Here is a 13,223-nt window from a genome sequence, read left to right on the forward strand (position 1 = left end):
GTATTGCTTCAGGTCCTCCTCCAACACTGATGCTGGATGCTAATTCACCTGCTTCAAACTCAAGATGTTTTCAGTTATTGTCATGTGATTTCTCATGCAAAACAATATTTTATCTCGGACGCTTCTTCACAGTCTTGGCTTATCTCAGCATTTCCTCAGGATTGACCTTAAAATTTAACAAGTACAGTTTGAGGGAGGAGAAATTGTATGCTGTTGTTTTTAACTTCAGAAGGGAGTGCTCAAGTCCAGGAACCCACATCACAGATGACAGCTCAAAAATATGCATCATGCTTCTTTCCATGGTATTTTAGGTACTTCCTTCTTACATTTTCAAAGAAGGAACTGGCACATGTAGCATTAATTTTGAACATTGCACCATAGGTTTCTTCAGAACTAGAAACTCAACATTTTTCTTAACTACTGTGCAACAGAATTAAAAACAACAGATGAACCTGAAGAAGAACTTGTTGAACAATTCAGGTTTTGAGAAAAGTTAAATAGTTAATTCAAGGAAAACATTGCTCCCTTCAGCTCCACTGTACGAAGGGAACACCACTGACACAAGTTTCCCATCACATTTGTTTAGAATACACTAATGAGTAACCTAACACTTTGAAAGATTAAATACATGTGTTGCATTCAAGTTACACAGAAGTCATAATTACTTAATTATATGTACAAATATTATTTCATTTGTAATTTTGAATTAATGCATACCATAAGCACACTCTGCATCTTAACTGCTGATTTTAGTTAGCCACAAGGTGGCAGAAATTTCAAAGTTAAAATAAAAAGATCATTGTAGGCTATTACATGCATTTGGTTTTGTTTAACCTGCTATAGCTAGAAAAAAGGCAAATATATGTTAATGTCACCAGATTAAAAAAAATCAGGGAACACACAAGTCTTTCTTCTAGCCGTGGTGGAAAAGCAAAATTAAACCTATAGCATAATATATAATATGGATGTTTAAAGGAAGAAGATATACAACCATTGATTAAGTAAAGCATTATATTTTTAAATTTTAGTATCTCGATTAAAAGTTATCAATTACTGAAGACATAAGCAAGCATAAAATATGTGGCTTAAAGTTAAAAAAGCCCAAATAAATTATTTTATGTATTCAGATTACCACCTTTTGTGTGTTTGGAAACAGTATTCATTTTTCTAATTAAAAAAATAATAATTTCTTAAGGGAAAGTCATAGCAAAATAACAGAAACAAATAGAAGAGCACAGCTGCTAACCAGAAGACAGGCACAGAACAACCAACACTGTAGGAGGGCATCACAAAGCTTTTTTAAAACATGGCTAAAAATCACTAGGCAGTAACTCCAATCCTGTAATTGGCAAATCACTTTCTGCCCTCCCCAGTCAAAAAATTTCACCCCAAATTTCAATTTTCAAAATTATTAGTTTATTTTTTATTAAAGTGCAGGAAAACTTGATAACAAAAAATAGCAAATTAAGGTAAAGCACACAAGACTTGGTGAGGGGAAGACCAAGAGACTTTCTTAAAAGTTTCATGCTTACATGAAAATTTTACTGATAAATTAAATCAGAAGCGAAGTTACATATAAAATCACAACAACATGAATTCCAAAATGCAAGTTAGATGACATTAACAAGTAAATTAGATACTTACTGTCTAGCCTGGTCCTTATTGCCATATGTTACATTTACAACTGCAGTCTCCGTGTCAGTGTTCACTAGAGAGTAAAACACAATGAAAAGATGTTAAGTAAAGTATGCACTCCCTTCCCACTACAAATTTCAAAGCCATTTGAGAGTAAAGCCATACCTTGCTCACAGTTCTCCACTGTTCCATACTGAGCTAACAAACTATCCAGCACCTATCAAGAGGGAAAAGAAATGACAGATTTCAATTTCAAAACAGATTAACAAAAAAAAGCCTGTAAACCACTAAAATTTGTAATAATTTTATCAGAATTATTATTATCAGCATTCAAGACATCCACTCCAATAAGAAAGGAATGTTAACTATTTTGGTAATAACAAGCACACATTGCGTGTTTTCTTTCTCACATCAGAAAAATCTCTGTTTAAAACCTCGTGAATGTGAAAATACAGAACATAATTCTGAGAAGTCACACTACACTGTAAGTCCCAAACTTTGAAAATAAATCTAAGTCACCTTAGAGTAGGCTAAAGCAGAGGCAAGAAGAATTCAAGAAGAGCAAGTCTGGAATAAAACCTTTCCATGTATCCCAAGCAAATATATACAACTTTGCTACCATTTGGGGCTTTTTTTTCCTCCCAACACACTTAGGTCATACATAAAAATGTTATTCTCTTACTTAGTAGGGGCTTGCCTACATAGACAAGTTAACCAGAATAACCAGCACATCAAGAGCTGTTCTGCAATTACTTTGACAGTTTTCTGAAAGACCCATTCCAGAGGAACGACTTGCAACACTATCTTCACAATTATTTGAAAGTCATAATTAATTTGTCATTTGGTAGAAAGCTAGGGAGGAACAGGTAAAAAAAACATATGACAAGGGACAAACGAAATTCAAATAAAGTAGTTTTACCTGGCATAAATTTGTTTTATTCTAGTCAAATAGAGGATGAAGAAGGGGCAAGAATCAATGACACTTTTAGGAAAATCAAGGTGTCAGAATATTCTAGTAAAACACACACAGTTGTATCACTTCTAAAATTCACATGGTATACACTTTATTTTCTTCCTGGTAAGAAATAATGTTCCAGAAGACAGTGACTGTGGCAGTAACTAGCACAGAAGTACATAATTGTAGTTTATTGCATCCTAATGTTTTGACTCAAGAATTAAAATTATGCTCAAAAAGTTCAGCATTTACACCAAGAAGTGAAAAAGTAAATTTGCAATCTCTTCTGTGACTGAAGTACCATTCTTCTCTTCAGTTAGTCTCTTAGGGCAAAATGTCAGTATGAAAGGGAGGAAACCCTTTTGGGAAAGGAAGGAAACAAGGAAGCAAGGACAGAAGGAAAGCAGTAGGCATAAAAATGCATCTGTGCAGCTTCTCATTGCAGTACCCTTTACGCTTCCACTTGCTACAACCAGCAATGGAGTGTGCACAAAACCCCAGTCCCTAAAAATGTAAAATTTAGACTCTACATCCTCATGAGATTAAGAATTCAAAATTATAATTTATTAATGTACCACATACTTTTACTACAATCTAAAAGACATTAAGATAAATCGCAGTTTATCTGCCCAAACCTAATGACAACTTAAATCAGTATAATTTCCAATTTTTACCACCTACTAAAATTGAAATTGCACACAGACATTTCAAAGGTAATATTTCAAACCATGTATTTAAAAGGCAATGTACTGCTCACCAAGTTGGAGCAGTGCATTGCTACTACTAACTGCAGAATTTCCCCATCCTTCTTGTACAGGGTCTAGTAAATTTTCTTGGCAACTCTTTTGTTTTCATAGACAATTTGTTAATTGTCCTCTCCTCCTACAAGTAGAGATTAGCCTAGTCTGAGAGTTTGCCTTTTCCACCCCCTAAAAAATATTTTTTCTGCCACTCCTCAGATCTGACAGATCTGACTACCTAAGGAAAAGTTTGCTCTGAAATTCACTAAATATTACTGAAGCAGAGATGTTCCAGGGGATTAAAATAAAATTCTCTGGAAGATCTTTTTAAGACAATTGAAATGTTGGCACAGGTGAGTGGGAGAGTTGTAAGGTCTTGCAGGTCTGTGGCCATATTTCCACACAAGCCAGGAGAGTCACCACAAGTGATTAGAGGAAAGCCTTCTTCCATAGACAGCTTAAGTGGTAATTGTGCCTCCACTGAAATCAGCAAGTGAACAGAATCACAGGTGGAGTCAGAGTTTTAAAACAAGAAAAGCAAAGCAAGTCCCTGGCTTAGAGATCCATTCTGAGATGTTTACTTGAAATAGGATACTGAAGAGTTCATTAGTCTGATAAAGCAATTTCTTTGTCCCTACAGTATGTCAACACCCACACACAGCAGACCACACTATGATGTGAGCTAACATCTTTACTTAAGATAATTTTTTATTACATTTAAACTGTGCGGACCACCAGCTCATCCCCACTCTGCCCCAAAGCTGCATTACTTCAAAATCACAGAATTTCATTTTCATCCTTAACCATACAGGAAAAGAGCAAAGCTGGAATACCAGAGGTACCACAAGATGTTGTTGGATAATAATTAATATTTTGTAAGTTATTGCCATATTAAATTTATATTCTTGGCTAAGCATACCTTTACATTAAGACCCACATATTAAAGTTGCCAGCTTCACCAAGAAAAGAAATGCTTTAAACCTGAATCCACACAACTTTTTAAAGATGCTACATTCTCTCTAAAAACTACTACTTTCAGCATGTTTCTGATCAGCCATCAAAAACCTCTCAACACACTAGCCTTGTATCTGCTCCAAGAAGCCCAAGAACCAAAAGGCTCCTTTGCTGTTAATGCTGAGGAATAGCCCAGGATGACACATTCAGCATCCCACCCCTCTTCACCAGGAACTCTCCACTTACGCTGCTCCTTAATCCTCTTCAGAGTCATTTCAGAGATGGTGTCCATCTGGGCTTTAATCCAAGTGATTTGAATTCCCATGTTCTTAAAAGAGTTGCTTTACCAAATAGATTTATGAGAAGTTTCCTCGAAGGATGGGAGCTTTCTTTAACCAAAATGAAAAACAATCCTCTTGGGTCAAAGACACTTGCTCTCTGCAGCACTGTCCTCAGCAGACACTTGCATTTTCATCACCATCACTCTCATGAAGCAAGGTTTCAAGTGTGATCAACACCACAGAGGTAGCCTTTTACCAGATTGTATTTAAAAAGCACTAGTAAAAAAGTTTCAGCAGCAGTTGGGGTATATGCATGTGTGTGCGAGGAGCAAGCTTCATGGGTAAGAACACTTTTAAGTGAACCAACTGATCCAGTTGGGAAAAGTCATTGTGACTGTATTCAAAGCCAGATCCTCTGTTGTAACTCGCTTTCAAAACACAGAACTCAACTCCTGCATATTTCTTGCTTCACATGTATTTACTGCAACAGCCAGTTTCTATTCATATCTTTAATTTGTTCATATTTCTCTTTGCACTGTCTTTTCCCTCTCCCCAAATTTTTTTCTCTCTAGCCCAAAGCCTCTAGTTCTGCTGCAAAACAAACATGTTTTGTTTAAGCTGCTCTTCCGTAACACTCTTCGTGTACAGCCTTGTTGGGCAATCAGAACAAAATTCAAAGCCAAGTTGGTGGTGCAGCAGCAATTCTGATGAGCAGCTGAAAAGAAAAGTTTATTTGTACAAATATTTAATCTAAGCTAGAAAAAAAGTCTTTCCTTTTCTTGAGCTCTCCTTCTAGCATTTGTCTAAATTGGGTCTCCTGCTCTTGTTATAGCACAGATGTCTCTCTCACAAAAAGCTGCAGTCTTATACTGTGGACTTTCATTCATCAGGCTCTAAAAGCGAATTCTGACTTCATTATAAACAGCATTACCCTACACCAAGCCCCACAAATCAAGGCTGCTTTACAAGGAAAAAAGAAACAAGGAAACATTACTCTTCAGTAGAGCAGAGAGCTTGAAGCACACATTAAAATATCCTGGTTCTTATGCAGATTTCACAGGTTTATAAGTAGCACCTTTGAACAAACCAGAGCAGTTGTTTTCTGCACTTTCAAAACAGACTATTTCATACACCTCTTCTTACAGTGCGGTAGGATTTCTGCCCTACACCATAAGCAAATTAGTCTCAAGACATCTGGTCCGTAAGTACAGTTTTCCTTACTGTTTCTCTCTCTCACACACACACACTTATCAATGGGAACTTTGAGTGGTGCTGTAGAACCTGCAGTTATTTTCTCCACTCACATAGAGTAAATCCATTAGAACTCCATGACTCCTGGCATGTTGATTGGGAGTTAAAATTAGACAACACCACTGAAATCACAAATAGTGGAAGCAGAAAAAGAGACAGGAGAATTAGGGTCATTCAGTAAAAGACCACGTGGAAATTTTTGGCTGCAAAGACTTTCAGTGTTCTGGGTGATTTAACAAAAAGAAGGGAAAAAAAGAGTCAGGCAACAATACGAGGAAGGAGAAGAAGTTGTTAGTGCAAGCATCTTTCTGATTTAAAAGAGGTGGGGTCAAAGAAAACAAAAGAGCCAGGTAAGGAAAGGAAGGGGTGGGGGTGCAGAGCAATGCTGATACCACTCCAAGATAGCAAGCCTGGCTGAACCACTAATGCCATCTGCACACTTCAAGTGCTCTGTCAGTATATTTAGGTCCACAAAAAAAAAAGGTAATTTAAAATTAATTATATTAACGCAGCACAGTGTGAGCAGAGCTGGCATATTTTTTACTTTATTGAAACAAGACCTCAGCAGAACCACCATCACTCTCCCAGCCCCATCAGCCACTGACAACAGACAACGTTAAAAAGGTTTTTCAAAACGCCTTCAGTTAGGCATAGTCTTTTTGTTGGTAAAAGCCACACCCTCAACAGAGGGCTAGCATGGCTTTACGGAGAAAATTAATTATGAAGAAGCCTCTAATAAATCCCTGAAGAAACAGCCATTTTTTAAAGGTGTAATTGGATAATGTTGCATCACCTGCATGGAGGCCATGGCAGACCAGTGAGCTTGACACCAGGTCTCCTGGCACACCTCCCAGCCCACCAGCCAGAGCACAAGAACAGCAGCTTCACCCATTTTCACCAAAAGAAGGTCAGAGCATGTAGGTCCCTTGTAAAGGCAGCATGGACATGGAGAACTCAAACCAGAACACAGTCTGCCAGGACAAAATTATTTCTCCAAAACCTTATGGAGGCATTTGAATAGGCAACACCAGTTTGCAATGGCCCAATGCATTGCAGCATGTGGTGATGGTGTTTTTCATCTTGTAGGCCCTCCAATACCCAGTTTACTGTCTCATGAAACCATGACCATAGTCTGGAAGAATCAGAAAAATAAGTCTGGAAGCTGCTGAAGTCATTGTTTGCACACACCAGAAAGGCAGCGCCTGAAAACAATAACTCTGGCTTATTTACCACATCCCATACAAACCCTGGAGTGAATTCTTCTCCTGGGAACTTACAGTTTTATCCAAATGTTCAAAACTATTAATAAGTTTACCCTATAATACAATTCTGTTTAGGTGGCATTACCAGGGTTTTAAGAACGTAAAGCTGAACCACAGAGAGCAAAGCCAAAATTGTCAAAAGGAACTACTAATTGAGCGACCAATTTGGACACCGAGGGCTTGATTTTCCACAGTGCTCAGCACGTCTGTGTGTTCAAAGCACAGCTTCAAAGCCACTTTCAGTAGCAAGGAGAACACGGCACTTCTGCAAGAGAGACCTGAGGCTCGTCACATGAGACAAACTGAAGACTAAGCACACTGTTAGCAACTAATGGCAACTACCGCTTAAATAGTTTGCCCAGCACCAAAGACTAGAACATGCAGATTTCAATTTGCCATGGCAGCATTCAATTCCCCTGACCAAAGGGGTTTGTCTTCCTGAAAGTCCTTAACTTGCTGCAAAATTAAGAAAGTGTGTGGTGAGCAACTGGGGCACGAGTCTTACAGACAAGTCATCTTTACTGCACACGCTGGACTTGTTAGTTGACAGCAGAGCCATCCTCCAGCCCAAGCCAACGTCCCTCCCTACAGTGCTAAGAACAAACACTCGCTCTCATTTTGGCACATCTGAAATGCTCAAATAAAAAATAAGGAGGTAAAGGATGCTGTGGACTATTCCAACTTCGGTGTTTCAAATTATGCAAAAGATATAAAGCAATTTAAAATAGGTCTCAGCTAGAGCATCACATGCAACCATGACTACAACTATTGTAACCAACTCCACATACCACATGTGTTTATAAGTATTTCAAGATAGTACTGCTGGACCATTTGAATTTGTGTGTGTGTATGCACACACACACCCCATGTTTATAAAATAAAAAGATAACAGAAAGAGAGGACTATATACTTTAAAACCACACTAGTATTCAAGAACAACACTTAGCAGATTTAAGGTAGGTCCTGTTAAGTCAAAAATCACAAAGTATAATTTACAGCATAATTTACAGATGGAAGGAGGTTAGCTTCTAAAGAAACAATTAAGAGGAATCCTACAAGTGTAAGCAACGTGGTAAACAGATGAAGATCAACATCAGAACTCACTCTCCCTCCTTTTTTTAAAATAAAAATTCATACAATGGAAACATTCACAGAGAAAGTATTCTAATGAAGCTCTGAAAATAGAATAAATTGCAAAAGAAATTTTTGTGCTACAAAGTTAGCCCAGGTACTGAATGCAGCAGGCAAAAAGCTCTTGTGTGCTTTCATGTTCCCATGTTATACCCTAAGCTGGAAATAGTCTGAATGTGCGATAGAGAGGAAAGGTTAGTGTGTATTACACTAAGGAGGTAAAGGATTGAAAAAAAAAAATTAAAAAATCATAGTACCAAGGCTGACAAATGGCATTAAATGGTCTCCAAGGTTAAAAAAAAGACTACTTGAGAAAAGTTTAGAGAAAGAAAAAAAAACCCCACCAAAACTTATTAGATGCATGGGTGGCCTCCTTCACAAAGAGATTAAAGGGAGCAGGATAATTCAGTTTGGAAAAGAGAGAGGGAATATGATACAGGTATTATGAAATAACGAATTGTGTAGAGATGGCCAAATTGGCAGCTTCTATTCACCCTTCATCTAAATTAAATGAAAACATAGAAATAAGTATTTATGCAACATTATCTGAATACAATTAAGCAGCACACAATATCTGCTACGATACTTTATTAACCTCCCCTCTCCTCGCACTAAAGGTGTAACTTCAAGAACAGTTTCAGATAATGTCAGAGTTTATGAACCAGGTTTGCACTAAAGCAAACACTCCTGATTCAGTACCCATCCTGATTTCCAGAAAATTAAAAAGCACCGCCATGCAGATTGGTCCTTAAAGGCAGCAACTACTGTTTTACACAGCTAATCCCTGTTCCTAGGACCTTCTCATGGGCACTGCTGGGGCCCCCTCCTCCCCAGGCTGACGGGCTACCAGGACATTTCTGCAGCTCAGCGTGAGGGGAGGATCACATGCCGGGCTGGCAGATGGGTGTTGTGAAACGTAGTGGGAAGCAGCAGCAACACTAGCTCATGTTCATCTGCCTCCTCTCGCATTGAGGCGGCCAGTTTAAGTGGAAACACTCTTCACTACTTCTACAATCTCATTTGTAGTTTGCCAATGGGAAGAAAAAAAAAAAAAGCTATACAAGCATTGCTATCCAGTGAGCTTCCATTGCCCAACTTTGATTAAGTGATAGACAACACAAAAAGCAAGGGAGCCAGCAAACTTTGAAAGAATGTCTGGAAAATGGGGATAAAGGTTGAATTTTCTGTTTTACTCACAGTACTATATTGAAATACAACTGGTGCTTTAAATGACAGTTTCAACACCTTCCCACAGAGGCATCCAGCAGTGGTCTCTGTCAGGAAGACTGCTGCTCAGCCCCACAGTGCAAGTTCCAATGTCCTCCTCAGTGCCATGAAAAACAGAAAGGAAATAGTTATGTTTTTCCTTTCCCCCCTCCACCTTTCAGTCCTCCCAATTTTGTTAACTCTATATCATTAAAGAAAATGCATTCTTTTTAACTGGAAGATTTATCAGGGAGAATTGTACTTCTGCTATACACTTTTCTCTGTATGTGTGCACATGTGTGTGTGAAAAAGGCACTTCTGGAAGCTATTTTCTGTAGCTATTAAAAAGTCTTGATGCCACTTCATTACTGCTCTACAAGGTGGATGCTAGTGTGATATAATAGTTTCAGCATAATAATAGTTCATTCATTTAAAAAAAAAAAAAGACTTCTGTAAAGTTAGAAACCTGCAACTATAATAGAAATCTGTCAGACTAAAAATCAAATTTTGAATCATCTTTTGGAACCAATCAACAATTACAAGTTCCAAGAAATCTCTCGACAAGACCACAGGGATAATTCCATGAAGAGGCCACACTTACCAAAAAATAAATAAATAAATAAATAAAAATTTCTTGCTGGTACAGGTATGCTGGCACATTGTAGAAACAGAGCCAAGTCAGTGCTTGACACCAGGGAAGTCTTTCCTGGGAAGGTTGTCCCATATTCTAACATTAAGCATTTCCTCTAGGATCTTTTATAACTACCCAAAAATTATAGAAGGAATCATAGAGGAAAATCCTGTCAAATGGATTTAGTTCGCAGATTAGCGCAGATAAAAATGAAGTATATTAGAACTCAGATGGAGATCACATCTGAGACATTCCCTCTATTGTGCACAAAACTCAAGATGACAAGCTTTTGGGAAAAAGATAAGTCCTTAACAACCATTTCATGAATATCTTTGATCTCTTTATAACCAGGAAAAGCTATAAAAAGATTGAAGCATTTTACTTGAGTTATATTTACAGGATTCCCCTTCGCCCTTTTTAAATTGGTCATCTATAGGATGCATGCCATGCCTTTGGCTTCCCAGCAGTCCTACTAAGGGACAGCACTGCTGTGGACCAGACGTTTAAGAGTAAGTTTGGCCTCTAAACAAGGAATCTCTGAAACACAAGAGACTGTTGAAGGGAGGAACTTGTTATCTGCATTTACAGAGGCTTAGGAGACACATGGGCTGGGTTGCTGGATATTCTTATACAAAACTTTCCCTTGAGCTGTCAGTGCATGTCACCTACATCACCTCCCTAGTTATTATACTGGCATGGCAAACTCCAGTACCTGAATGCAGATCATCAGTAGCAGTCTCATAACACATGGGGCAGCTCAGTCACTTGAGTAGTTGTAACAGCTACACCTGAAATTGCTAAAGTCATTCCAACAGCTGGAGAAGACAAGTTGTTCTTAACCCACCTCTCCTGTTTTGTATGGCTATTTTCAGGGAGAGGGGAGGAAAGGGGACAACCTTATCTAGTCCTCACTGCAGGGACTGGGCACTGAAAGAAGTAGAGGAGGTTGGAGCAGGGCACAAGGATTCAAGCCTGGGGTCAGACAAAAATACCAGTTATATACGCTTAACAGAAGGGAGGAGAGATCTTGGTAGAACAAGAACACCACCTTCAAGTATTTGAATCACTTTGAGCTGCAGAATCAGGTTAAAATAAAATCTACAGTAAAGGTCTCTGCAGTGCTAATGCAGAGATGAGAGCTTTGCAAACACCAACAATTAAGTGCAAAGCCTTCAAGCTGTAGAAACATGAACCTCGAAGCAAAGGGGAATCACAGGATTTTTGAGTGTAGAAAATTTGTGATAAAACACATTAACTAAGCAGCTACCTAAACATTCAGATAGTCATAAAAATAGAAGTATGCATATTTAAAACACTCAAAACCAGGTTATTAAAAAAACCTAAAAGTTAAAAAGATATTATTGTGAAATTCTGTTAAGTACACATTTACCAAGATCTATGAGATTTCCAAGTCTAGCTTAAAGTATCCTAGAATTATGACCAACTCACACACTAACCTGAAAGGTAAGGTTTAAGAGGATGCTTACAAAAAACCACAAACTTTTGAATGCAATTATCTAAACTAGAAATTATGATTGCAATAGATGCACTATGCCAATACCATTTGACCTATATATACCCAAACAAAACAATTCACAGTGTGAATGCTGAGTGCTAGCTGACAGCTTGCAGACTATAAATTACTTTAAAGTGTCAATTTTTAAGGAGCAATTGAATGACAAGTAAGATGACTGAAACAATTCAAGGAGAACAGCCATAGTTAAATGAGTTAACTACACCTAACGTGGTTCGAGCGATCTCTACTTCCAGCTATTTGCATTCAGAGCCTTCTACAAAGAGGTAGAAGGAGTTTTCCATTCACAACCTTGCAGGATGTATTCAGTCACCAGCAAGCTCTCTGACCCTGAAGTTTATTGTACAGCCTCATTATTAATGAAATTAGAATAGGTTTTCCCTGCTTACAGAGGGAAAACAGAAGAGATGCAATCATAAAGGAGGCAAGTTTACACTGTTCTGCTTGCTATGCAGTAGTTAATACTCTATAATTGCACAGACCTGAAAACTGAAATACCCTTATTCCTCACAATCACTGGAATTCATAGAGCAAAAAGGGACTAGCAACTGACATGGAAGATATAAGTTTTTGGGTGGTTGTTCTTTTATTTAAAGAGAATATCTTGCCTGGAACATAGTTAAATCACCTGCTATTCCTCAGGCCTACTTGCAAAAAGCACAAGAAATCAAATAAAACGCAGCAGAGGTCTTCTCTATTCTTACTGGCTCCAATAGCCCCACAGGAAAGTTTAGTCCTAAGTCTCTGCCTTACATTTTATAGCCAAGTTTTCAATTCAACTAAATAATCAGCTCTGCCCAAGACATCAGGCTTTCACAGCTAAAAAACCATTAGAGTTGTCCTTTGCAAAAGTCACTGTTGTGGAAGCATCTAAGCAGTTTGGTAACATCAGGTGCGAGACTTAAAAACCACACACACACACAAAAAAAAACCCAAACCTGTTATTTTCCAGAAACCTAGACACTCAATTTCAATGCAACTTCTTTCTTATGCTCTGAAACAGGCACTGCAAGTATTCAGGTAAATGGCTCCAGTCCTGTTTCACTGCTGCTCTGTAAGTAGCTCCACAGGCTATCCTCCACTAAAAGTACTTTAACTCACTACAGCAATATTCCCCTGAACGTGAATCAAAAACATCCATAGTAGTAATAAATTAAGAGTAAAAGTGAACAATACTGCAGGGCACTGACAAATTGTATACTATTTACCAGTTTCACATTCACTATACGATAAACTACCTCCTCTTGTCAAAACAATTTGTTCTCCTTAAAAAGCCTAAAATTTAAATTTTTTGACATTTAAAAAGCCAGCACTGTTTAAAATAAGGGAAGTGGGAGTGTAAATCCCCTGTATATGCCTGTATGAATGTACACTTCATTCTGATTTTTCACTGATTCATAGCAAAATGCTCAGCCCAACAGAAGGGGAACTAGATTTTTAGGCACAGAGGGAAAGAGTACTTCAGTGCTTTGCTATTGACATGAGAAGAAAGAGGAGGCGGTGTAAGAGGAACTAAGAAATCTTGGTTATTCGCCTGCTGAATATTTAGGGAGCCACAGCTCTTAAATGCCTGCTCCTGGCATCTGGATGAGAATGAAACATGTGCTATTCAGAGCTGAGCATAGCAAGAAGACGCAGAGAGC

At 38.1% G+C, this 13,223-nt stretch overlaps 1 protein-coding gene across 2 annotated transcripts in view; it reads right to left on the reverse strand.

Moving 5' to 3' along the window:
- The window catches only part of IGF2BP3 (insulin like growth factor 2 mRNA binding protein 3), a 116,671-nt gene that overhangs the window by 41,818 nt on the left and 61,630 nt on the right, over nt 1-13,223 (reverse strand). For both annotated transcript variants that reach the window (XM_075050712.1, XM_075050720.1), the window contains 2 exons: nt 1,801-1,852; nt 1,645-1,708 (listed from right to left, as the gene is read on the reverse strand). In XM_075050712.1, the coding sequence (XP_074906813.1) occupies nt 1,645-1,708; nt 1,801-1,852 (116 nt within the window). The remainder of the gene's footprint in view (nt 1-1,644; nt 1,709-1,800; nt 1,853-13,223) is intronic.

Source organism: Buteo buteo, chromosome 2, assembly GCF_964188355.1.
Source record: "Buteo buteo chromosome 2, bButBut1.hap1.1, whole genome shotgun sequence".
Lineage (NCBI taxonomy): Eukaryota > Metazoa > Chordata > Aves > Accipitriformes > Accipitridae > Buteo > Buteo buteo.